General features: G+C 41.2%; 1 protein-coding gene across 7 annotated transcripts in view; it reads right to left on the bottom strand.

Annotated features, from left to right (window-relative positions):
• Window positions 1-2686: 2686 nt before the first annotated feature.
• The window catches only part of HERC3 (HECT and RLD domain containing E3 ubiquitin protein ligase 3), a 137031-nt gene continuing 116221 nt past the window's right edge, over window positions 2687-23496 (bottom strand). For 5 of the 7 annotated variants that reach the window (XM_029234523.1, XM_029234522.1, XM_029234525.1 and 2 more), the window contains 3 exons: window positions 7478-7661; window positions 6927-7029; window positions 3193-4911 (listed from right to left, as the gene is read on the bottom strand). In XM_029234523.1, the coding sequence (XP_029090356.1) occupies window positions 4703-4911; window positions 6927-7029; window positions 7478-7661 (496 nt within the window). In that variant the 3' untranslated portion in view covers window positions 3193-4702. Of the gene's footprint in view, window positions 3162-3192; window positions 4912-6926; window positions 7030-7477; window positions 7662-23496 lie in introns of those variants that run through there. The other 2 variants (XR_003795420.1, XR_003795419.1) reach the window with 2 other exon arrangements.

Raw genomic sequence — 23496 nt, 5'->3', positions numbered from 1 at the left:
GAGTGGGGCAGGCTGGGAAGAAAATAAATAGGTAGGGACTGAGGTGGCTGATGTCAGTGAATGCAAATACCTGTGGGGTCCATGGTGGTCGTGCTGTCTCTTGGTTTCTTCAGTGGTGAAAGCTGCTGGATTTGTCTGTGGAGCAGGTGTCTCGGAACCACAGCTGCTCCTGCTATGTGCCTGCTTCTGGGAGCCCCTGCTTTTTCTTCCTTGTCCGTTGTCCCCCCATTTCTATGTCTCAGCTTTGCCAATCTGAGTGAGTGGGGTAAAACTGAAGGGGGACCTTCATGAGGTGCCCCGAAAGGCAGGGGAAGCTGGTCACTCACCCCACTCGCCCTTTCCTAGTGAAGGGTCCCCTTTCTAGTTGGACACTCCCTCTTGGTGCTGAGCACTGCTTGCTTTGGGGATGGGACGGTGCAGGCGGAATGAAGCTGTCTTCCCCTTTTTGTATGGTTATTCTCAGGTTTTATGTTCAACTGCATTACTGAAGTTTCTTAAGTGGACTCCAGAGCTCTCCCAGAGCTGGATTTGTTCACAGATAGACGGCTAAGTGTTGATCTTTGTGGAAGAATGGAGGCTGGGTATCCTGCACTGCCATTTTGGTGGCATCACCTCCAGTCCTGCAACTCAGGAACAGCCAGATGGAAGGGATACATAGAGCAAGGTATGCGGGAATGGGCAAAGAGCTTCGATGCCCTCTCCAGGCACACCGCTCACCTAGCACACCTCCACATGTTCACCAACTTGGAATCTACTCTTTGACCATCAGTTCCAAACTATGGTCTGGGAGAAGTTAACAGGTACTAGGCTGACAACTAAATGCCCACAGACAGACACTAGCTCCAATGAGATCCACAGCAGATGACAGAGAAGCCACACATCTGATCAGTATTTTGGTCTCATGATCGTAGAATTGCCTTACTGAACTGCACAGTGGCACGAAAACAAATCTTATTGCACTATGACCACTTGCAGACGGGTGGTCAGGGAAGTCACCTGCCACATCACAACGTGTCTTTTTATTTGGGCTCTAGGCAAACCTCATCTCTAGCTATCCATCCCTGGTCAAATTTGCTGCCCACCCTAGCAGCTGGGCGTAATATAGAGGAATGGTCAAGTTCACGTCCTACCACTGTGACAGTGAACAAGCTATTTTCTCTAAACAAACATTCATTTCTTCATGTGAAAAACTGGGATAAGAATGAAAATTATAGTTACTGAGAGCTTGTTATGTGCTAGGCACTGTTCTATGTGCTTTCCATTCATTCATTTACTTCTCATTACAACTCCATGAGGGAGGCATTATTTTTATTCCCATTTTAAATAGGAAGAAAATGAGCTACAGGGAGGTTAAAATTCCCATTTTAAATAGGGAGCTACAGAGAGGTTAGCTGTGTGGCCCAAGGCCACACAGCTAGTAAATGGTCGAGCCAGGAGGGCAGTGGTAGCAATGAAACTGAACAGCACATAGATAATGCTTGGTGCAGGGTCTGGCCTACCGTCAATACCTGGTAGTCACCACACTCGAAACCTTGATGCCTATTTCTGTGGGTTAATCTTAGACAAAGCTTGCTTTTCTTACCCCTGCAGCAGAAAGGCCCAGACATGTCTCTCTAGTTCAACGTCAGCTATGACCGAGTTCCTCCTGACACTTCAGTAAGTAAGTTATCAACTCTGTTACTCCTGCAAGTCTGGTCTCAAAGGGTTGGGGCAAGTCTTTTTCTGTAAAGGGCCAGATGTTAACATGGTTTGTTAGGCTTTATAGACCAGACCCTTTTAAAAATGTAAAACCCATTTTAGCTCACAGGCTGTAGCTGCCAACCCTGGCTCTCCAGGATTATTAACAGAGAACCTTTCTGGTCATCAAGAAGCTTTCACGCAGAGCAGGAACCATCACAATTGGCTAAATCCCCTGGTTACATTTTCATTAAATCCCACCCACCACAAGTTGCCTTATTTTAATGAGATTTTTTCATTAAATAGGTACATTTCTGAAAACTGAAGAAACTTCCAAATGTCTGTCTGCAGGTGAGGGAAGGTAGGTAGGTAGGCGGGTAGGTAAATCTAGAAATGCCTACCTAAAGAGTCTTCTAAAGCAATAGTGATAAAGGAAAAAAGAGGAGAATATGCCCAAAAAAATCGTTTTTAGAAAAGCAGCACAGAATTTCATTCATGCAAGAAACATTTAGAAGAATTTACTGAGCATCTCTATGTACAGTAATTTTAGAGCTCAGTGACCTTAGAAATTATCTGGTCCAATCTCCTTATTCCATGGATGAGGATTCTGAAGGACCTCCCCCTCCTCAAATTTAAAATAACTTGGCTATTTTCATTCAAAATTAAAGGTAACAGGCTTTTTTTGTCCTGCAAACTGAGCACTTACGTATGCTCTTAAGTGTTTGTTGAATGGAACTTATTAATGGAAAGCTACTGTTCTCTTTACCACTTTTAAACCATCTATTAAGTCTGGTAAAAACAGTACATGGTAATTTTTAAAACTTACTGAAAATATTTTTTGCTTTGTGTAATTGGGCTAATTAGCACCAGCCATTAGATTACTAAGTCTTAGATTCACCTTTAATTCCTCCTTCTCCCTGAAGGCTCCCATCGCCTCCCCTCCTCCCGTCCCTCCTGCGCACAGCTCTTCTCTTTCCACTGCTGCCCCCCCCCCCACACTGCTCTCGGCTGCTGTCCTTCCCACTCCATTCCAGCACAAGTACCCTTATCCGCATTTCCTTAAAACCAGGCTCAACTCATATCACTGCCTCCTTCCCCCACCCCAAGGCTCTGAACATTTTGAAGGTCCAAGGCTTAGCCTGGTTCCTCAGCCCCAAACTTACTGTCTTTCTCCCCAGTCGTATTTACCATTATTCTGTTTCCTCTGATGCTCCCTTCGAATTGTTCCTGGCCCTTCCTTAAATACTTCCCCATGTTCAAGCCCTTGCTAAGGCCTTCCCCTCCGTGAGAAATGCCTTTTCACCCATCAGAAGCTTCAGAAATCCCAGCCCTCCTTAATGCCATATGCTCCCCCCCTACCCTGTTTTCCTCTTCATTTTCCCAGCAGTTGGTTCTACTCTCTTGTGGCAGGAAGCAAGTTTGACCTTCTATTAGATTACTCGGGTAGATGACTTAATTCTTCTACTGAAAGCAAGCTACCCATTCTGCAAGTACAAGAAGAAATAGTTCTGGTTACATTAAAACAGCAAATTTATTGCATAATATTGAACTATAGGCACACACATAGAAAATAAACATTTCATATAACTATATCTTCTTTAATCTTGTATTATAAAGACTGAAAAACTACCAATTTAGCAATTGGAATAAGTTTTAAAAGCAAAAAATCTACAATCCTTCAGTGAGATTTGATGCTGTCTCACGGTTCATAAATACTTCATTTTATATAAATAAGTCTTTTCTCTAGTGACTAGGAATTTAAAATTAGGCTGACATGGATTCTTTGCTCATGTAGAATTTTCTTATCCCATGATGAAGGTTGAGTGTGTCATGATTTCTGAAATACATATATTTGCTTCAAACACAATCCCTCCTGAAATCCCACTGTAAACACACATTCCAAATGCAATAAACAGAAGTTCATAATAAAGAATGTCCTTAAGTCTTAGCAGTTAGGGAAGAGGGAAAAAAAATCTGAGTAGAAATTTTGCAATTTAAATAGAAAAGGAAAATAGACTGTGTGCATCCACTGGGAGGAGAGGAGAGGAAGGGTAATTAAGTCAGGTAACAGAGAATGGGATGAAGTGAAGAGAAAAGTAGGAGGGTGGGAGGAGAGATGAAGTGGGAGAGACAGAAAGTGACAGGGAAAAGGATAAGAAATTTCTTCTACTTTTCTGGGAGAAAACACTCCTTAGAAGATTAATGCAACCTGCTCCAAAAGCAAAATGATGCAAGAGGGTGAGGGCCTGTTACCTCATCTTGTTGTCAAAAGGGCTTGGCGGGGCCACCAGACCGAGGTCGGCTCAGCTGCGAAGCTACGCGGCTCTGCACCCCTTTGAGGAGGGCCGGGAATAGCCAGAGCCATGGGGAGATGGCCAGTCCCTCAAGAACTGTGTTTTTGGGCAAAAGGCAGGTTTATGAAAGGCTCCCATAAATTCGCAAGAGTTCCGCCAAAGTCATGGACCCGGATTCAGCTTGTTGGGCTTGGGAATTTCTGAAGTAATCCTCTCCTTCTTAGTCCTTAGGGTTGGACGGCAACAAGCCAGGAGCATTTCCAAGGCTGCAGAGAAAGGAGATGTTCTGCACGTGCAGGTGAGAAAGGACAGGTCAGTCAAATCATTCTTGCAGAGGAATGAGAAGTTAGGAAGACAAGGAAGCGTCACGAGGAAAAGTCAGGGCTGAGAGAGACACCTGGGGAGTGCGAGTTTAAAAATCCGCTGCCCTTTTATCCGGCAGAGTACAGGGCAGTCACAAGTGCAAGGGACAATGGGGAAACTGCGTTTAGAAACAAAATCGCTTCTCAGACAAGGGCCAGTTTTTCACCCCATCCCTAACCCCTGATTTTTCAAAAAGGTCACGGCTTACCACCCCAGAAATGCATCAATCGGGTTCAGGATTCAAAAGTTCCAACCCACTTATACAATAAAAAAAAAAAAAAACCAGAACTCACTCCCCATGATTTTCTGTATGGGCCTCAATGTGGACGTGGAGGAAGGAAGGGGAATCGGGGGCAAGCTGGGGAGCCTCAGGCCAAGCTGAACCCCTCGTAGTTGTCAAGGGCCTGGGTCAGCCGTGCACACAGGACCTCTTTGCTGCTGTACTTGGGGAGGTCAAGAAGGTTGTAGCAAGTGTGGGCCACGGGCAAGTACTCCTCCCCGCTGGCTGTGGACTGGATGACAATCTGCAGGCTGGCCATGCCATAGATGGGGATGCGATCGCTGCCTGTCAGGAACACTGCGGAGAAAGAGAATGGGAAACACCAGCTAGGTAAATGGGGAGCGGCTCTCTGCGGCCCAGGGAGGAACAGAAGGGAAGGGGTGACACCCTGTGGCTCATGTGAGAAGTACAACCACTTTTTTGTGCCAATATGTGTTGTATTAATATTAATAAATGCTCACTTATAAAGCAAGAGATTGCCTTTCAAGCCCTGTGTTTTGGTTTTATATGGATAAAAAGTCTATACTTTTCATTGGCTAATTTCAGACCCTAATTATACACTGACACAAAGCATCCATCCAATGGAAAGATGCTCAAGAATGCCCCCGAATAAAAAATGGCCTCAGTGAAATGTATGGCCTCATAAATGTTACGACCTTTCACAAAATCAAACAGGAAGGGAAATGCTGACCTAGGAAAAGGGCTGACCTCAGAAACCCGGAAGAAGACTGCAGACCATGGGGCCTCAGGGTCTCCCCTCAAGTATCTGTGCTTATTATACCCCCTTGGCTGGTCAATTTCCATTTGGGATCTGTTTGCTTGCCTTTCCCTGTCTCTCCATTTCTCTTAAACCAGAAGATCTGACACTGACACTATATGAGACATTTCCCTCTTGCGACACACTTGTGACTTGGAGGGAAAAAAAGACCAACCCAGCTGTCTTTTCCTGTTTTCCAGCACTAGATAACCTTCTTTGTTGAACTGCTGGAAAATTAACTATCGATACAATGAAATCATTAGTTAAGGAGCACGTTCAGATAACCTGTCACTACCTGAGGCTATGATACATAAACATTCTTGCCAAATCTGTAAAGTTAATAAAAATTTATGAAAGTCCAGTGGTCTCTGAACAGACAAACATCTTCTTCTAAGGAAATCCCCGGACCAAGGGCAAGTGCCTCTTGATTGTCACAGTTCCACAAGATCCACTGGCAAATCTTATCCTGCCATTTTTGACGCATATGCTGCTATTTCTCAAGGGCCCATGTAACTGGGCAGAGGGGGAAGCAGGGCTCTTTTTTGTTAGATCTCCGCTTCCTCTCATCCTTACTCCATGGGAGCAGTCGAATCTGGGGGTAAATCTTGCATTAATACTAATATATGCTCATTCTTATAAAGCAAAAGAGACTGCCTTTCAAACTCTGTTTTTCTCATTTTATATTGATAAAAATGTTATGCTATTCAATGGCTAATTTATGACTCTGATTATACAATGACACAAGGATTTCTACTATTTTTAAAAGGGTAATTTGCTCATGTAAACTAGGCTTCATTTTCCTTTGCAAATGTACTACCATTCTCAAACGTCATCCAGCCAGTCACAAAGGACCATTTATTGTACGATTCCATTTATATGAAATATCCAGAACGGGCGAATCCATAGAGACACACATAGACACAAAAGTTGCCAATATCTGGAAAAGTTGAAAAAGTAAATACCCTTTTACAGCAGACTGGTAAGCGGTGGGAGGCTGGGAGGAAATGGGGAAAGATTGCTAATGGGTATAGTGTTTCTTCTGGGGGTGATGAACGTGTTCTAAAATTAATCGATAGTTTCACAACTCTGAATATACTAAAAACCACGGAACTGTACACCTTGAATGGCTGAATTGTAACAGTATGCATGTGTGAATTAAATCTCAATAAAGCTATTATAAATCACATCTCCCCAGTTACATCTGCAGTAGACACTAATATTTTCAAAAGGCTAGAAAGATAAGGGAGGTTAATCCAAACAATTCGATTTCATCAATGTAATAAAGGAATCACCTTCATATAAAATAACTAGTATTTTTCGAGCAATTAAAAATCGGTGAAATGCTTTTCTTCCTTTCATGCAACCCACCCCATTACACAACAAATAAGGATTAACCACCTCTGTTGCGCCTCAGATATCACTAAGACAAAAATGTAAATATATTTCCTTACTTGTCCTTTACCATTTAAAAGAGCTGAACTTCACCATGAAGTATACCATCCTATACCAAATGCAAAACTGAAATGTGGACAGATACCACACTGATGTTACTTACAGAGAAACTTCTTCTTCTTTTCCAATGGGAACTCATGAAATGTTTCCCAAAATAGTTTCACAGTGGGATGTGTGGCTGAGTAATCTCCCTTGTAGATGGCAGTCTGCCCAAAAAAGACAGAAAAAAATTATCTTCCAGAAGAATATTACAAGTGGACATCTGTATACCATTTGCACTGGAGAGTAAGAAATAACCACTGAGATGCAGGAGGCCTCCACATCCTACGTGACCACAGAATACTTAAGAAAGAGACGGGGGGGGGGGGGGGGCTTCCCTGGCGCAGTGGTTGAGAGTCCACCTGCCGATGCAGGGGACGCAGGTTCGTGCCTCGGTCTGGGAAGATCCCACAAGCCGCGGAGCGGCTGGGCCCGTGAGCCATGGCCGCTGAGCCTGCGCGTCCAGAGCCTGTGCTCCGCAACGGGAGAGGCCACGGCAGTGAGAGGCCCGTGTAACGCAAAAAGGAAAAAAAAAGAAAGAGACTGGGTTCTGGGCACTGTGCCCAGGCCTGTGCTGCTCCCTCAGAGGGGACAGACCGCACCTTTTAGGCTTACCTCCTCCAGTGCCTCCCAGTTGTAGTTGCTGTTCCCCACCATCATGGCCCTCAGTTCCGAAGGCTGGAAGAGCTCAAGCACTTTGCCACCACACACCTTTAGGAAGCCGCTGGAGAAAGCTGTGTACCATTCATGAACTGAGATTTGGAAGACATAATTCACATAAGCATCCACAAATTCCTGCCTGCCAAGAGACCAAAGAAATAGAATACGTTTAGCCCAAAGTCTTGTGAATTTATCAAGTTCCCCTTCTAACTGAGGCTGAGAGAGATGAAAAATCTCATCAAATGCTCTCACCAGGAGGCATCCTACAGCATCTTGTAAGTTACCACCCAGCCCTAGGATTCCACCAAGGGGGTCTCCGGTGATCTGGGGGCAGGGGAGGCAAGAAGGAAGGGGAGGGGGCCAGGTGGGTGGAACCATACTACTGACTTTATTTTACCTGAGGTGTTCCAGTTTTCATCTTGTTTATGGTCCTACATAATTTAGTTAAGAAAAAAAATAAGACTTTTTCTGCTTAAAAGAAAAAGTCTAAGATAATGGTTCTAGACTACTTCCTTTCTCTTCAAAAATGAATAAAGCTAAACCCATCTGACATTTGTATCCTCCCCTACTTTAAAAGGTAATTTCCTAACACCTTACTATAAATCCCTTAATGACCTCTGGAAAGAACTGTCTTAATACAACGGCTCCATCTCACTAAGGATCATTCAAATGCTAATTACAACAATGGCTTCTGCAAGCCTGACTCAAAGCAAGCTGGCTTCCTGGGCTGCTTATTTTAGATAAGGAGTTGGTTTTCTGGGCAGGTTTCTGCAGGTTCCAGGTCAGAGTTCTGGTTTGTTTTGTTTTTGTTTTGGCCGTTTGTGATTTTTTACCCATGTTTTTAAAAACTGAAGTGTAGTTAATTTTGAATGTTGTGTTTCAGGTGTACAGCAAAGTGATTCAGTTATATATATATACGATATATATATGATATATATATATTCTTTTTCAGATTCTTTTCCAATTATAGGTTATTCCAAGATTTATCAGTATAGTTCCCTGTGCTGTACAGTAGGTCCTTGTTGGTTATCTATTTTATATATAGTGGTGTGTTTATGTTAATCCCGAACTCCTAATTTATCTCTCCCCCCACCATCCCCTTTGGTAACCATAAGTTTGTTTTCTATGCCTGTGAGTCTATTTCTGTTTTATAAATAAGTTCATTTCTATCATTTTTTTGGTTAGATTCCACATACAAGTGATATCATGATATTTGTCTTTCTCTGTCAGAGTTCCCTTTTTATATATGGTCTGGCCATTGTCTGTATGTATATTCCGTCTCTGACTAGTGGGAATGTAATCTGTGCACTGAGGCATAAACAACTGGGAGAAAAAGTTGCCAATATCTGGAAAAGTTGAAAAAGTAAATACCCTTTTACCCAGCTACTCTACTACCAGCTAGTGCCCCAGAGGGGCTCCTCACACGAGTGCACAAGAAGACAAGTACAGGGGTGTTCGTTGCAGCATTCTCTTGTAATACAGAAAATTGGGAGAAACAAAACTAAATATCCATTAATATGAGAACGGACAAAGAAAAGACAGTAAAGTCATATGATGGAAACCATAAAGCACGGCACTTTATGGAATTTTTGTCCAAAGGAATAGAAGAATCTCAAGAACAATGCTGAGTAAAAAGCAAGTTTTTGAATATTAAGTACAATATAATAGCACTTATGTAAGTTGTTTCTTTAACACTTCAAACATTATTATAAGAGACAGCGGCTCCGCCACTTACGGCTTGTGACCCTTGGGCAAGTTATTTAATCTCTCTGTGCCTCACCCTCTTCATCTGTAAAATGGGGAGAATAAGAGTACATAACTTATGGGACTATTATTAAAATTAAATGAGTTAATACATGTAAAGTTCTTAGAACGGAGGCCGCCTTGTAAATGTGATTATTACATTGTTTATGGCTATGAGATTTTGTGTATGAGTATGAAATTATAGGACATATATATAAAATGTGTATTTAATAAAAGCATTATGTAAAAAGATCTTTGTCTTAATACACATATTATAAAAATATAAAAACATGAAAGAATATGCATAAAATTCATAAGAGTTTTGTCCATGTAGGAAAAGAGGGTGAGAGGACAGAAATAGGATTAAGGGGATGTACAGAAAGAATTTCAATGGCTTCAGTAATTCTTTTTTTAAAAAACCTGAAGCAAATACTATCTGTGTAGACTTTGATCATAGATACACAGAAGTTTGTCATATTAGTTTAGTGCTTTTGTGTATTTACTTTTTTTTTTCTAAAAATTAAAAAAATCAGACACTTTGAAGACAGATACCTTCCACGTATCCTCTGTAACATACTACACTTCACAAAACTACAATGTGAACATTTTGGGTTTCCTCCAGGCAGATCTGGTCACCAAGAATTAACCAATCTACACCGATAACTAACTGCAGTATAAGCCCTGACAGTTTGGGGTTTCTTGTCCTTTTTTTGTCATGCAAGCGCTCTGGCTGTGCAAGCATCCGCTTAGAAGAAGATGGCTAATGGAGAAGAATAAACACATTACCAGCCACACAGCCAGGCCGCCTCTCCCCGCTGAAGCTCCTTTCAAAGATCTTGGTCGATTTTGATAACTGACCATTCGGGCCACTTGTTTTTTTTCTCTTCCCACGCATTAAATTCCTGCTCTTATGTTTTAAATTTACAAAGAGTGAGCCCGTGAAACCCTAGGGCCCCACTGTCAAACCCCCAAAAAAGCAGAACCCCAGACCCTCACTCCCACTCTCTTGCTTTCTCTCCACCACCCTTGACCCCACCTTACTGTGCGGCCCCGGTGTGCCATGTAATTTACGGGTCTTGTAAGTAACATACCTTTATTTTTTTTCCAAAGAGTCCTGCTGGTTATTTCTGAAGGGCGTCTTGCAATCATATCAGAACCACAAGGACTGGTCCAATCACAACGCTGGTTATTGATAGGCTGACACCAGCAGAAAACAATAACCAACAGGCAATGTAATATGGTGGATAGTGGGATAGACAGGGGTTCAAGTCCAGGGTCTGCCATGTCCTGTATCTAAGCCTCTCTTTTCTCATCTTTAAAATGGGGTAACTGTTCAGTTTTAAAAATAAAAGCCACCAATGTAAAAAGATTATTGTACATCTTAACTGTAGATGCCGGAAGCTCTCACAGTGCAGACAATATACTGCTTTCCTGAAACCCATTAGACAGAGCCTGCAAAACAAAGAATGTTGCCTGCCATCCAGTTCTATAAGGACCAAGTCATAAGCCACTGCAGTCACTGACCTACGGTACACACTGAAAGGAATTCAGAATGAAAAACAGGATGAAACATTCTGTGTTTTTTGGTACCTAGACAGTTAAGATGCATATTAGGAAGAATTTCAATGACACCAGATTCTTGCATCCTCCCATACAGAAATAAGCACTAAAATCATTAACTTGAGATATCTGAGGGTTTTTTTTGTGATTAGCAGTAATCTTACCAAGGTGTATGTTTGACTATATGTATTTCCCAGCCCAAACAATTCACGTATGCTGGCTCTTTCCCTACCTCTTCGGAGCAGTTCCTCGGAGCTATCTGAGAGGCTATAGTCTTCAGTAAGGCCCCTGAAGAAACCCCAAAATCACTGCTCTCATGTTGTGCACTTTTATTTCAGTCAAGAGTTTCTTGGCAACCATGAACGGACCCAGAGCAGACTTTTCTCCTTCACCGGAACTCTCCGAGGATCTGGACCTTGGTACCAGCAAGGGCCCTTGTGCCTCCCTGGAGAGTCCAGACGAATCTGGCTGAGTCTCTCCTGGTCTCGGATCTCCTGTCTTGGTTGACAATCCTGAGTTTTTTTCAGTAGTGGGTAAGACTTTTCCTTTGTAAGATACTGAGAAAGTGTTCAGCTGTAAGATTCTGAGAAAGTGCCCAGTTGAGAGAGAATGGGAAGATTTTGTTCATTTGAAAGACACTGGGAAGGTTCAGACTGCGTGATTAGGTAGGAGGCTGACCTGATGTGTTTCCTCAAATCATCTACCTTAACAGGATTTGTCAGAATAAAAGTGAAGATACCGTAGGAGAGCTTTCAGCTCCGAAGAGAAGACACACAGCTCCTCCAGGCCGATTACAGCTTTCTGGGGCGACTGAGGCATTTATGGGAGTGGAAGTCCCCACAATGTGCAGCAGGGCCCTAGGGAAAGCCACTCCTTAAAGACTCATTCAGCCAGGGGCGCACACGTAAGAATGGGCCATTCAGTGCTCAGGGCCCCCAGAGCATTTTTAGGCTGCCAGTAAGAGAAACCCAGACACGTAAAAGAGCTAAAACGACTCTAGGGTGACACCTAGAAGAATTAATAAGCTCACAAACCGCACATCGGCCCACCACAGTTTTCAGTAGTGATTTTATTCTGACAAACCAATTTTAAAATGAGAAATAGAGTCTCTCGAACGGAAGAAAAAGGGGTGTCAGATAACCCCTGACCAACACCCAAACAGGTTTACATATTATACAGAACTTACACTTGCAAGTACTCACTTACTTAAGAATTAAGGAAATCCTCCCTGAAATGGCCAAGATGGGGCTCTCTTTTTGGCATTCCCAAACTGGTTTTTGCATAAGCAGTTAGAGAAAGGCAGCTTGATAAAACATCTTGCAAAATTCTGACCCTCGGGGCACGAAGTCCTTCTAGGAGGACCTTGCATTTCTCTCCCTGCATCTTTGAGATATAAATGTCTTACCAGAGCTTTCAAGAACTCTTATCTTACTCTTATCTAGACCATCTTTAATTCCTGGGACTGAGGAAAAAAAGGGAAAAAGAGGCCTTTTAAACCCAAGCGAGTAAACTTAACTTATTCCAACTGTTATTTATAAACTAGTAAGTTTTATATTGTAATACCCGATTCACGACTAAGTTTTACAACGAAGCTATGAGATCTCTGATTACATCTGTCTACATGCCTGTGTGTATGTTATAGATACATGTCTTTACTTCTGAATAGTACTGCCAAAATTAATTTGTAAGTGAGCGCTACTTAATTGGCTTAAAGGAAATTAAGCACTTATATACAGTCTCAGAAATACAAAAGAAACTAACCCAAATGAATTTCAGGTTCACATGATCTGGGAAATATTCAGTATTAAATTAATATTTGGTATTAAACTTAGTTTAAGTTTGCTGGTTTAATTAATACAGACTCTTCAGAGTCATCGACATTCAGTATAATACTTTTACTGTACCTAAGTTTATTAAAAGTCAACTAAGATCTTATTTCTATTACAAAATTTGTCAGCAAGAAAAATAACTTGGTATGATGAAATTTTTATAAGTAAATTAAGTGTAAATGAGATAAGAGTTTTTAGGTGAACGCTTTAGGGATAATTATGTTTTATGGTATGTCTACTTAAAAACAGTTTCTCCAAATATATGGTTACTTGAAACTTTAGAGTTTTGCTAAATTAGGTTAAATGATGGAAGTTTACTGAATATCTAGATCATTCCAAAATAAAATAATATACTGAAACATTAATTACTAAACACAGACTTCCTTTTACAGAGAAAAGAAGATATTCAGGACTATTAATAAATACGTTTGGTGCCACACAGAGAAATTTTCTATAAGAAAGCACATATTCTTTAGAAATTATAAACAGTATTCATAAGTTTGTCAATCTACAGGATGCTAACATAAAGGAAAGTTTAAAATTGTTTACTTCTTAGTTTTCACTAGAAAGTAAGGTTTTTTAAGAGTTGAGAATTCTAGTTAATATGTGTCATTAAAACTACTAAAATTAATAAGGGAAACATCTTTGTATGCAAGGAAAAAACAAGGTATAAGGAATGAAAATGCATTTTGTTAAGGGAAAAGAAAGTAATTTTGTCCTCAAGAGAGGTTAAAAAGAGGGAAAGAGAAAAAGGAGCATGGAGGTTCCTTAAAAAAACTAAAAATAGAGTTACCATATGATCCAGCAACCCCACTCCTGGGCATATATCTGGAGAAAACCATAATTCAAAAAGATACATGCACCCCAATGTTCACTGCAGCACTGTTTACAACAGCCAGCGGCAACCTAAATGTCCAACGACAGAGGAATGGATAAAGAAGATGGGGTACATATATGCAATGGAATATTACTCAGCCATAAAAAAGAACAAAATAATGCCATTTGCAGCCACATGGATGGACCTAGAGATTGTCATACTGAGTGAAGTAAGTCAGACACAGAAAGAAAACTGTCGTATGATATCGCTTATAAGTGGAATCCTAAAAAATGGTACAAATGAACTTATTAACAAACCAGAAATTGAGTCACAGATGTAGAAAACAAACTTACAGTTACCAGGGGTGGAAGGGGGAAGGGATAAATTGGGAGACTGGGATTGACATAAACATACTACTGTATATATCGATAAAATAGATAAATAAGGACCTACTGTATAGCATAGGGAACTCTACTCAATACTCTGTAATGACCTATATGGGAAAAGAATCTAAAAAGGAGTGGATATATGTATAACCGATTCACTTTGCTGTACAGCAAAAACTAACACAACACTGTAAATCAACTATACGCCAATAAAAATTTTTAAAGGAGAGAGAACAAGGAAAAGCATAGGGGAGAAAATCTAAAGGTAAAAAAGGAAGTTATATCAATAGAATGATGTGGAAAAGAAATGCTGAGAAAAGAGTTTTGTGCATGGTCTAGACTGGCTAAGATTAGAATAAACTTAATTGAGTAAATGACTTACAATGTTAATGGTAAGATGGTGAAAAACTAGAATTTGGTTCTCTGTTAAGGAGACAAAGTTTTCTTGGAATATTTATATGATTTTGATAACCAATTGTGAATTTTTTTTTTTTTACTTTTTAAGTACTCTATTGTAACTTTCTATATTTGCCTTTGAAATCTTTTATTGTCACTCTGGTTAAGTGAATAAGTATTGTTTCACAGTGACCTATAATCCTATTTGACCAAGTGTTTTAAAAACTCTTGGTAACTTTGACAAACTTCCTCAAATTCTAAATGAAGTTCTTTTGACCTCTAACTATCTTTGGGATGCTTCAGAGGGCCCCTGAAACATCTCAAAGGGAAATATTAAACTAATTAGGCTTATTTGATATGTTACATTACATGGCTAGCATTATCAAATAAGTAGTGATAAACCTTCTTAGGTTATACTGTATGGGTAAATGTTATTAATATAAATGTTCTAAAAATTATATGAAATTTCTAAAATTTACATATGTCCTGGTATAATGTCATAATTCTAGTTATTTTAATATTGTATTAAATATTTTAATATGGTGGACTTTATAATTTCATTAAATATTTTAATCTTGTATTTGATATTTAATATTGTAATAGTATATGAAAATAACCAAATTTCTTTGACAAATGCATTGTAATCCGGTGTTTAACTGTGCCTTTTTAAGTCTTTTGTCATTTACATACAGTTATTGTTTTACTCTGATGCTTTTACAAAAATGCTTCATCTCCAAGAAGATTCATAGAAAGGACTTTTTGACAAGCGCAGGTTTCTGGTAACTTTCAGATCATACTGCTTAACTGGGTAAGAAATTAAAGAATTCTAATGGAAAACCTGATGGCTTCACAAAACTGTTAACAGAAGATCAAGAATTAATGACATGGGACTGAACTGATGAAGATGATTATAATTTTTATGACTCTGAAAAATTTCTGATTATTTTTAATGTTTTATTTTTCCAGATTTGAGAAAACTTTTGCTCTTTCCTCTTAAGCTAACTATAATTTATAGCAACTTGGTAAATTATACCTTTGTAAGCAGAACTGAAACAGTTATCTTTTCTCTCTGATTCCTCCAGAATTTGGAAACTCTTAGTATTCTTATTCTCATGGCAATATTATTATTTGCATAAATTCAATAAGAATCTGTTCTCCTTATAACAGGAGATAGAATAGGAGATAACTGGAAACACGCTACATTAATGACTTTGGATGGAATGTCATATTCGAGACTATGCAAAAATCAGACATGACCAGACAGCTTTAAAGAACTGAGGTGGACTTTATGGAACCATAAAGCCTCTTGGAAAAACAACCTAGAACTTTGCTTACAGGATTCCCAGAAGCCTTATCAGGTGAATAAGGGAGGCCACTTCCTGGCAGGTGCATGGATCTCAAGGTATTCTGTGGACCTTGAGAGGAACCCACCCAAATCTGTAGGTATTGCAGGCAGAATCTGATGCCAAGTCCTTGGCATGGCTTTTCTGGCCTTGAGAGACCTTTGAAAAGTTCAGTCTGAGATCCCTTATGAAAAGTTCCAGCAAAACCAATTTCAGAGAGCCTTATGTGATCTTAATTTGGCTATGTGTGGCAGAAATGAGGGTGATTTTAGAGAGAAAAAACTTGTTTCAGTAGGTATTAATTTCTAGTGTTGTTAAACTGTCTTTGTGATTTGTATTTACTGCCTGAGACTCAACTTCCTAGACTCCTTGTTACTATGTTGCATTACTGTAAGATTTAATTGAACTATTACAAAGGACATTCTAAATTTGTTTCTGAAGCTTATCACAGTAATCTATCTTTGAATAAAGACAGATGCCCCCTGACCTGAAACCAAGAGATAATATACTGGAAAGACATCATTTAGAGGACTCTCTCCAACCTAGATGAAAGGACCCTTATCAGGTACTCATAACTAGCTCATGCATGGTGAAACTAAAGGGGACTGATTCTTGGATTCATATTTCCCTCTGAAGAAGGGGGCCTGCACCAGACTGGTCTACAGAGAGAACTGCTGGCCTCAAAATCACCTTAAAACAATGCTCAGAGGAGAAACGACACCCCCAGGACAAGAAGACAATATCAGAAGTAGACAGCTATACTAATATGCTATACTAATATACCAGACCAGACCCGTATGATCATTTATAGTGTTTTCTTGATTTCTTGGACTTCCGCACGTGAATCAAATGTTTTCTATCATGGCACAATCCTATACAAATTCCAAAAATCAATCTGATATTTGGGTTTGTGGTCACTTATCTACATCCAGTACTTCAGGTTTACCTTGGTGGATTTCTTATCTCCAAGGCTGTAACTGGATGGCCCTTAGAAAATTTATTTTAGAAGAAAGAAGTTGTAGGGCCACTATTGATATTACTACATGGGAACCCCTCACTTGGCCAATCAATCATACTTTTTCCGGCCCTGGCCATCGACATGAATTCTCTTTTCAAGTTCCTCAAGCTCCATCAGAGCAATGAGCTAAATTTCAGTCAAAGAACATAACTTCCCAATTATTAGAAGGGACCCTCCCTCAGGTACAGGATGGATTTGTACGGCTAACACTGGGCTACGGTCATTTAAGTTTAAGGGCCCCCCTAGGCTGGGAACAGTTAAAGCATATTAAAGATCAGCAGCCAGATAACACTAGAAAATTGGGCTGACACCTTATGAAAAATGCCAACAAAGCATTTCCCTTAAAGATAGCGACTGGTATGCAAGAGACTGGGGCAGGTGACCAGGATACTGGGTTCAACAGCTTTGTGGCACCAATTTCTGTCCCTGGCTTCTGCCAGAATGGACAGGCAGATGTATCCTAGGATTCCCTTGGGCTCAAGGCCGTAAGTGTTCCAATTTAGATATGACTCCAGCAAATCTACGATGTATACAAGGCTGACAGATCAAGAGATCTGTGTTTCATCGGTATGGCCATTTAACAGCTATTTCTGTGGCTTCAGTAGGACTGGAAGATGTAATCACCCACATCAAAGCCTTGACAAAATTCACCCAATAGGCCTTAAATGATAGTAATCAGGCTTATGAGCCTACAGAATTCTGAGATCTCTATGATGAGAAAAAGCAGTATCACAAAACACATGGCCCTTGATATCTTTACAACATCTCAAAGAGGCAGGCACCTGTGCCACAATTCAAACTGAATGCTGCATTTTCATGCCAGATGAGTTCTCTAAAGTTACACATTTAATGACTCACATGAGTCATTAAATCTGATTTCTGCCTTAAGTGATCCACTTCCTTGTCTTGGTGATCTTTTGGTTCTGGTTTGGTTCCGGAAGCTCATGCTCAAATCTCTACTTATGATCTTATTAATGTTACTAGCTATATTACTTACACCCTGTATAAGATTGTGGTTTCTTGCATTACCCAATGTGTAACAAGGTCTTGGGCAAAACTAATGATGGCTCAACATCTTGAGGCAATTCATCACATATATAGCCCTATACAAATTTAACTGTAATGGTGCATATCTAGATATGGGAAAAGGAACAAGGGAAAATATTTCCTATATCTTAATAGAGTGGTAAGACAAACGATCCAGAGAATTTTTAAGTTATTAACAGGGCCTAATCCAGAAATAGCACATTGTGTGGCCTGTCAATGACATCCTCGCCTGACCTAGGAATGAGCCTTCTTAGTGCTGTGGGACAAATTGGTCACGAAATGCCTCCCAAAACTTGGTTAAACTTACGATCAAAAGGGAGGGAGTTGTAAAACAAAGAATGTTGCCTGCCATCCAGTTCTACAAGGATCAGGTCGTCTGCCACTGCAGTCACTGACCTACGGTAAACACTGAAAGGAATTCAGGACAAAAAACAAAATGAAGCATCTGTGTTTTGACTATATGGGCCCCTAGATAGTTAAGATACATATCTAAGGAAGAATTTCAATGACCCCAGATTCTTGCACCTTCCCATACAGAGATGAGCAATTTTTTGTGTAATTAGCAGGAATCTTTCACCAAGATGTACGCTTGACTACATGTATCTCCCAGCCAAAAAATTCATATATCCTGGCTCCTCCCCTACTTCTTTACAGCAATTTCTCAGAGTTATCTGAGAAACTGTCTCCAGGGCTAGCAGCATCAGTAAGGTCCCTGAATAAAACTGAAACTCACAGCTCTCATGTAGTGCATTTTTGAATTCTCTCAACAGTCAATAACATTTTTCTGGTACAACTGCCTAAGAAAAGCACCATCAGCATGAAGTTTTTTACTATAGCCTGTGATGGTTAATTCTATGTGTCAGTCTGGCTAGGCTATGGTGCCCAGCTGTTTGGTCAAACCTCACTCGAGATATTGCCGGGAAGGAGTTTTTTAGACGTGATTAACTTTTAAATCAGTAGACACTGAGTAAAGCAGGTTAGTCTTCCTAACGTGGGTGGCCTCACCCAGTCAGCTGAAAGCTTTGAAAGACTAAGGTCCTCCAAAGAAGGCATTTGGCCTCCGGACTGCCTTTGGACTCAAGACGGCAACATCAACTCCGGCCAGAATTTTCAGCCTGCCATCCTGCTCTGAAGACTTCTGACTGGCCAGCCCCACAGCTGCACACACAGATTCCTTAAAACCAATCTTCCTCGTGTGTGCGTGTGTGTGTTATTGGTTCTGTTTGTCTGGAGAACCCTAAGACACATTTAGGTACTAGGAAGGGGGGTACTACAGTAGCAAATACCTAAAAATGTAAAAGTGACTTTGGAATTAGGTAATAGGTAGAGGCAGGAAGGGTCCTGAGGCAGTGATAGAAAAAGCTTAAATTGCCTTGAAGAGACTGTTGATAGAAATATGGACATTAAAGGAGATTCCAAAGAGGGCTCAGAAAGAAAAGAGAGATGTAGAGAAAGCTTCTACTATCTTAGAAAATACATATATTAAGTCATAAACAGAATAATGCTAGGAATATGGATATTAAAGCACTATGGTGAAGTCCCAGATGGAGATGAAGAACACATTATTTTTCGGAAATCTGAAAATGGCGATCTTGTTATAACGTGGCAGAGAACTTGGCCAAGTTTTGTTCTAGTGTTTTATAGAAAGCAGGACTTCTAAGTAATAAACCTAGTTATTTAGTAGAGGAGATTTCTGAGCCAAGTATTTAAGGTGTGGTCTGGTTTCTTCTTATAGTAAGATGCAAGAAGAAAGAGATAAATTGAAGAGGGAATTGTTAAGCAAAAAAGAACTAGAGAGGAGACCTTCAAGATGGCGGAGGAGTAAGACGCGGAGGTCACCTTCCTCCCCACAGATACACCAGAAAGACATCTACACGTGGAACAACTCCTACAGAACACCTACTGAACGCTGGCAGAAGACCTCAGACCTCCCAAAAGTCAAGAAACTCCCCACGTACCTGGGTAGGGCAAAAGAAAAAAGAAGCAACAGAGACAAAATAATAGGGATGGGACCTGCATCTCTGGGAGGGCGGTGTGAAGGAGGAAAGGTCTCCACACACTAGGAAGCCCCTTCGCGGGTGGAGACTGCGGGTGGCGGAGGGGGGGGAGCTTCAGAGCCGCGGAGGAGAGCGCAGCAACAGGGGTGCGGAGGGCAAAGCGGGGAGATTCCCGCACAGAGGATCAGGGCCGACCGGCACTCACCAGCCGAGAGGCTTGTCTGCTCACCCGCCGGGGCGGGCGGGGGCTGGGAGCTGAGGCTCGGGCTTCGGTCGGATCCCAGGGAGAGGACTGGGGTTGGCGGCGTGAACACAGCCTGCAGGGGGTTAGTGCGCCACAGCTAGTTGGGAGGGAGCTCGGGGAAAAATCTGGAGCTGCCGAAGAGGCAACAGACTTTTTCTTCCCTCTTTGTTTCCTGGTGCGCGAGGAGAGGGGATTAAGAGCACGGCTTAAAGGAGCTCCAGAGACGGGCGCGAGCCGCGGCTAAAAGCGCGGACCCCAGAGACGGGCATGAGACGCTAAGGCTGCTGCTGCCGCCACCAAGAAGCCTGTGTGCGAGCACAGGTCACTCTCCACACCCCCCTCCCGGGAGCCTGTCCAGCCCGCCACTGCCAGGGTCCCGGGATCCAGGGACAACTTCTCTGGGAGAACGCACGGCGCGCCTCACGCTGGTGCAACGTCACGCCGGCCTCTGCCGCCGCAGGCTCGCCCCGCATCCGTACCCCTCCCTCCCCCCGGCCTGAGTGAGCCAGAGCCCCCGAATCGGCAGCTCCTTCAACCCCGTCCTGTCTGAGCGAAGAACAGACGCCCTCAGGAGACCTACATGCAGAGGCGGGGCCAAATCCACAGCTGAGCCCCGGGAGCTGTGAGAACAAAGAAGAGAAAGGGAAATCTCTCCCAGCAGCCTCAGAAGCAGCGGATTAAATCTCCACAATCAACGTGATGTACCTGCATCTGTGGAATACATGAATAGGCAATGAATCAGCCCAAAACTGAGGCAGTGGACGTTTTGGGATGAGCAAATGTAGACTCAAATGTAGACTTGGGGTTTGCTTTATATATCTAACTGGTTTTATGTTTATCTTAGCTTAGTATTTACAGTTTATTATCATTGGTAGATTTGTTTATTGATTTGGTTGCTCTCTTCCTTTTTTTTTTGCTTTATGAAGGCCTCTCACTGTTGTGGCCTCTCCCGTTGCGGAGCACAGGCTCTGGACGTGCAGGCTCATCGGCCATGGCTCACGGGCCCAGCCACTCTGCAGCATGTGGGATCTTCCCAGACCGGGGCACGAACCCGTGTCCCCTGCATCGGCAGGCGGACTCTCAACCACTGCGCCACCAGGGAAGCCCTCTTACTTTTTTATATATATTTTTTTCCCTTTTTTTTTTTTTGTGAGTGTGTATGTTTCTATGTGTGATTTTGTCTGTATACCTTTCCTTTTACCATTTGTCCCAGGGTTCTGTCTATCTATATTTTTTTTTTTTGGTATAGTTTTTAGGGCTCCTTATCATTGGTGGATTTGTTTTTAGGATTGGTTGAACTCTTCTTTCTTTCTTTTTTAATTACTTTTTTATTTATAATAATTTTTTTAAATTTTTTACTTTGTTTTATTTATTTTTCTTTCCTTCCTTCCTTCCATCCTTCCTTCCTTCTTTCTTTCTTTCTTTCTTTTTTCTCTCCCTTTAATTCTGAGCCATGTGGCTGACAGGGTCTTAGTGCTCTGGGCAGGTGTCAGGCCTGAGCCACTGAGGTGGGAGAGCTGAGTTCAGGACACTGGTCCACCAGAGACCTCCCAGAGATCTCCGTCTCTATGCTAAGACCCAGCTCCACTCAATGACCAGCAAGCTCCAGTGCTAGACACCCTATGCCAGACAACTAGCAAGACAGGAACACAGCCCCACCCATTAGCAAAGAGGCTGCCTAAAATCATAATAAGGTCACAGACACCCCAAAACACACCACCGGACACAGACCTGCCCACCAGAAAGACAGGATACAGCCTCATCCACGAGAACACAGGCACTAATCCCCTCCACCAGGAAGCCTACACAACCCACTGAACCAACCTTAGCCACTGGGCGCAGACACCAAAAACAACAGGAACTACGAACCTGCAGCCTGCAAAAAGGAGACCCCAAACACAGTAAGTTAAGCAAAGTGAGAAGACAGAGAAACACACAGCTGATGAAGGAGCAAGGTAAAAACCCACCAGACCAAACAAATGAAGACGAAATAGGCAGTCTACCTGGAAAAGAATTCAGAGTAATGATAGTAAAGATGATCCAAAACCTTGGAAACAGAATGGAGAAAATACAAGAAATGTTTAACAAGGACCTACAAGAACTAAAGAGCAAAGAAACAATGATGAACAACAAAATAAATGAAATTAAAAATTCTCTAGAAGGAATCAATAGCAGAATAACTGAGGCAGAAGAACGGATAAGTGACCTGGAAGATACAATAGTGGAAATAACTACTGCAGAGCAGAATAAAGAAAAAAGAATGAAAAGAATTGAGGCCAGTCTCAGAGACCACTGGTTCAATACTAAACGTACCAACATTTGAATTATAGGGGTCCCAGAAGAAGAAGAGAAAAAGAAAGGGACTGAGAAAATATTTGAAGAGATTATAGTGGAAAACTTCCCTAATATGGGAAAGGAAATAGTCAATCAAGTCCAGGAAGCACACAGAGTCCTATAAAGGATAAATCCAAGGAGAAACACCCCAAGACATATATTAATCAAACTATCAAAAATTACATACAAAGAAAAAATATTAAAAGCAGCAAAGGAAAAACAACAAATAACATACAAGGGAATCCCCATAAGGTTAACACCTGATCTTTCAGCAGAAACTCTGCAAGCCATAATGGTGTGGCAGGACCTATTTAAAGTGATGAAAGGGAAAAAAACTACAACCAAGATTACTCTACACAGCAAGGATCTCATTCAGATACAAAAGAGAAATTAAAACCTTTACAGACAAGCAAAAGCTAAGAGAATTCAGCACCACCAAACCAGCTCTACAACAAATGCTAAACGAACTTCTCTATGCAGGAAACACAAGTGAAGGAAAAGACCTACAGTAACAAACCCAAAACAATTAAGAAAATGGTAACAGGAACATACATATCGATAACTACCTTAAATGTAAATGGATTAAATGGTCCAACCAAAAGACACAGACTGGCTGAATGGATACAAAAACAAGACCCATACATATGCTGTCTACAAGAGACCCCCTTCAGACATAGGGACACATACAGACTGAAAGTGAGGGGATGGAAAAAAGATATTCCATGCATATGGAAATCAAAAGAAAGCTGGAGTAGCAATTCTCATAATAGACAAAACAGACTTTAAAGACAATTACAAGAGACAAAGAAGGACACTACATAATGATCAAGGGATCGATCCAAGAAGAAGATATAACAATTTTAAATATTTATGCAACCAACAAAGGAACACCTCAATAAATAAGGCAAATGCTAACAGCCATAACAGGGGAAACTGGCAGTAACACAGTCATAGTAGGGGACTTTAACACCCCACTTTCACCAATGGACAGATCATGAGAAATGAAAATAAATAAGGAAACACAAGCTTTAAATGACACATTAAACAAGATGGACTTAACTGATATTTATAGGACATTCCATCCAAAAACAACAGAATACAATTTCTTCTCGAGTACTCATGGAACATTCTCCAGGATAGATCATATCTTCGGTCACATATCAAGCCTTGGTAAACTTAACAAAACTGAAATCATATCAAGTATCTTTTCCGACCACAATGCTATGAGACTAGATATCAATTACAGGAAAAAAATCTGTA

The sequence above is a fragment of the Monodon monoceros genome, unplaced genomic scaffold, assembly GCF_005190385.1.
Source record: "Monodon monoceros isolate NGI ecotype Baffin Bay Population unplaced genomic scaffold, NGI_Narwhal_1 Super_Scaffold_20, whole genome shotgun sequence".
NCBI lineage: Eukaryota > Metazoa > Chordata > Mammalia > Artiodactyla > Monodontidae > Monodon > Monodon monoceros.
This window is presented reverse-complemented; position numbering and strand designations above follow the sequence as displayed.